Source organism: Plectropomus leopardus, unplaced genomic scaffold (genome assembly GCF_008729295.1).
Source record: "Plectropomus leopardus isolate mb unplaced genomic scaffold, YSFRI_Pleo_2.0 unplaced_scaffold3714, whole genome shotgun sequence".
NCBI lineage: Eukaryota > Metazoa > Chordata > Actinopteri > Perciformes > Serranidae > Plectropomus > Plectropomus leopardus.
The window spans coordinates 1-4,052 of record NW_024640619.1 but is presented as its reverse complement, the minus strand read 5'-3'; the positions used below and the strand labels follow the sequence as shown (position 1 = coordinate 4,052).

Genomic DNA, 4,052 nt, shown 5'->3' with positions numbered 1-4,052 from the left:
GTTTGAAAATAAATAACATTTTAGTCCCATGTTGCCTCGTCAACGTAAAATTTATTTTTTGCTCCTCAATTTCTCTCCCTAGTCATAAGAATGAGGTCATTGACATTTTCTGTCACGGTTTTCATTCACAAAATTAACACAATTTGAAGAATAAGTTGTGTCTAATATGGCTCTTCTACAAAAGAGGTTTCATTTCCTACCACATGTTAACATTGAAGTATTTTTAATGTCAGACGTTTATGTGCAGGACACATATTGTCTCTTGTTTCACTGAAAAGTCTGTTCTCAGTGTTAGTAGCTTTAAGGCTTCAAGTTTCCACAACAAACTTGTACAAGTTGCTACGATTGGCTTCCAAACTAATTGTGTTTCACAAATTCATTCCTTTACATACACGTCTTAAAACCAGATTCACGGTGAGTTCTTTTGACAAACTTAGGAATATAAAAGGCTTTTTTTTTCACCACTACAAAAAAAATGCTCCTCAATAAAGACGAGAAATGTCTGACATAGCTCTTCTCTGTCGTTTCTCTGTTGTAACTTGTCTGTCTCTGTCTTTCTTCAGGTCCAGGCAAATGTTGAGAAGGCGCTGACGCTGTTTGGCCAGCTGCTGACGAAGAAGCACTTCCTGTTGACGTTCATACGGACCCTGGAGGCGCAGAGGTGTCTCTCTTTTTATTTATATGCATTTATTTTTCAGGTATACAGTTTTTGTTCAGAGGAAATTACTTTTGTTTTTCAGTAAATTAGTTTTTTGTTGTTTTTTTTTTCAAAAGGGATTTCTACACTCTAAGCAACAGTGTCTACCAGTATTAAAAACAAAATTTATAAAAGGAAAGTTAAAGCTTGTAAAAAAAAAAAAAATACAAGAGCTTTTACAATTTACCCTCATGATATTTCCAGCCATGGGAATAGGATTATGTAAATGCAGTATACTGTATGCTTGATGCTTAATTTTGATGAAATTAGAAATGCTTTGCAATAAACATTGTAGTACATTTTCAAAAACTGAGTAATGGGTTTCAGACAAAAAAAATCCTCTTGGGGGGCAAAGTGATGATTTGCCTTTGGAAAATGTGCTTTTATCACCTGTTTAATTTTACAAATATGACATGAAAGGCTGTGATGTGCTCTTTGATTAGGATGGAGAGGCAAATTGATAAACAGAGTAAAAACATTTTAGCAGCTCTAAAATTACCCTGAAGCACTTAGCCAAATGGTTAATGGCAAAACAGAGTGAGACACCATTTGATTAAGATTAAATGCACATTAATATTTAAATGAGTTGTTATTTGGTTAATGGTGCACATGTATTTTGTGGAAAAGCTTCTAACGTGACTCAACAAAAGCTGCAGATAGCGCTCGTGAAATATTAATATTGAGTATTTATTATAGCTTTCCGATGTATTTCCAGGTCGTTTTCGATGCGGGACCGAGGCAATGTGGCATCTCTGATCATGACAGCCCTGCAGGGAGAGATGGAGTACGCCACCGGAGTCCTGAAACAGCTGCTGTCCGACCTGATAGACCGAAACCTGGAGAGCAAAAACCATCCCAAGCTGCTGCTCAGGAGGTGAGGAAAAAGCAAACACAGACTACACTGCAAAACACCATACAGGTGGGAGACCCAGCCAGGACAATCAGCAGTGCACAAAAAAACCACAAAGTCGCAGACAGAGACACAAAGGGGGACATATAGCAACTCAAAATCACTCAAAATTGCATTAAAAGAGAAGAATCTATGGCCAAAGGAGAACTTTCTGGGAGTCAGTTGTGCAACCAGGCAGGCCAAAAACATTGTCATTCTATAAAATATGCTTATGTATGTATATGCTAAATCTTTTAGTGGAATGAATTAATGTTTTGTCTTTAATTTACAGCATTACTTTAACCAAGAAATGAGCATTTCTACATCAGTTACTCACCTGTTATTATGTTGAATTCAGGACTAAATTTTTGTTTTTCTCACTCCTGCATTAACATTCTCATGTATGGACGAGCAGTGCTGCTGCACTTTTCAAATGGAAGTGCTCTAAATTGTAGGGTTTTAGTGATAATGCATGTGTTTGTATACATAAATAAGACTTGGATTACACTGCGCGAGTTCTATGGGAGTTTGTAAACAGATGTTCTTATATAGTTCTGCTTTTGTTAAATATGGCCACCATTTACTTCCATTCGTCAAGTTTTTTTGTTTGTTTTGGGCTCTTTGTTCATTGTTTAAGCGTGTGAGAAAAACAAACTTTTCTTCCAAAATTTTAATGTAACGCGAGGTGAGTATTTGATTTACAATTGGCCCTTTGAAGTATACCTCTAATATAATTATATTTAAATTTAAAGTTTACTAAACTCAGGTTAAATTAGCTTAAGAGTCATTTCTAAGCCTATAAACATGAGGTTTTCTAACTTGAAGTTTTTTGAGTGTTCACTGAACTCAACACATTAAGTTGCCAAAAATGAGGATTAGTATTATAGCAGACTTCCCAGCATGCACTGTTTGAGGGTTAAAACTCTCTTGCTCTGAGGCTTTATTTGGTGGTTTGAAGAAAACACAAATCATAGAAACTTCGTATCTTTAATACATGTCAAGTTAAAGAAATATTTCACCCAAAAGCTGTAAATTGTCCATAGTGCTCACTCCCCTATACTCTCTATTTGGGTCCAAAAGTTTCCTTTCAAATGGCGCTGTGTTTAGATGTCCACAAGCCCACAAATGGATACAAGACTTAAAGACAATGCTGCTCGGGAACTTTCAAAAAGTGTTTTTCGATTTTTATTATTTTTCATTTGGCCTCCATCAACATCTGGTTGCAGTGATAGCTTTCATTGCTAGGGAGCTTTTTTTTTCTTTTTCGACACCATTTGATAGAAAGGTTTTTCTGAGACCACAGACAGCCTAAGGAGGCAAGTACAAATTATGTTATTTTTGGATACCTTTAAGTCATGGTTGTTTCTTCTGATAATAATATGAACTATGACTGAAAACTAAGAGGGGCACAGAAATTCAACTGAATGTGAATGTTCCAATATGATAAAAAAAAAAATAATAAATGGGTTTTTACTTGGATTTAAACTGGAGTTGGTAAAAAAAATCTGAAAGTTTACAAAATGACTTAAACTGAAGAAAAAATGTGTCATAAAGGAAAAAAAGCTGAGTTTTTCTACTTTTTGCCTTTTTTTTTTTAACTTTTACCTCTTGAGATTTGTTTTAAAAAACACACTGCCCACAGCTCATGTCCACACTGAGACTACCACTTTGTTTAAGGGGTCACAAGCCAAAAAGGCTGGTAACTACCAGTTGGAGGAGAATGGAGCAGTTCTTGTAATGACATTCATCTGGAAATAAACCGCTACATCTATTTCCCTATAATAAGGACAAAATTATGTAAATCACTGCAAAAAGCTTTCCAGTTGTTTTCAAAATCAAGTCATCCCCCAATTTGGTTAGAGCTTCTACTTATTTCTAATGTCCCTTTTTTCGTCTGTGTGCGTCAGAACGGAGTCCGTTGCTGAGAAGATGCTGACCAACTGGTTCACATTCCTCCTCTACAAGTTCCTCAAGGTAAGCAATTCATAACACCCTTCTATAGTCTGTTTGCTGTATCTTTCAAACAAGTGGATTTATATTGTGAAACTGTTAAAAATGCATATATACTCCCTGTGTGTTGCAGTGTTTATTAAATGCATCTGGCTTATTTTATTTCCCTGTTGCATTTATCTCTCTGTAGTTAATAAAAGCTGCATATTTCCTCGCTTTACCAGTGCAGTACACAAACAGCAGCTCATCAAAGCCTCCCCGCAGCACACATTTCTTCTCTTGTCTGCTGTTTTAATGTCCTTTTTTTTCCCTCTCCACTCTCATAATTTCACTCCTGTAGCAGACACGTCCTCCTCACTGATCTTTATGTCGTTCCTTTAGCTCACATCTCCTCTTCCTCTGATCTCTCTTTCATCTCTGTAGTTTCTGTTGTGGTTATTGCGCTGTCAGTCTCCTCTATGCCTTAAGGTCATTTGCCTCACCATGGGGTGCCATGTCGCTCACGCTGTCCTCGCA

General features: G+C 36.5%; 1 protein-coding gene across 1 annotated transcript; it reads left to right on the top strand.

Annotated features, from left to right (window-relative positions):
* Nucleotides 1-563: 563 nt before the first annotated feature.
* LOC121938892 (plexin-A1-like) lies at nt 564-3,575 on the top strand (the record flags this gene model as incomplete). Its single annotated transcript, XM_042482046.1, has 3 exons — nt 564-661; nt 1,413-1,571; nt 3,494-3,575. Coding segments are annotated over 3 exons (339 nt in total), but the record flags the coding sequence as incomplete, so codon positions are not given.
* Between the last annotated feature and the right edge of the window lie 477 nt (nt 3,576-4,052).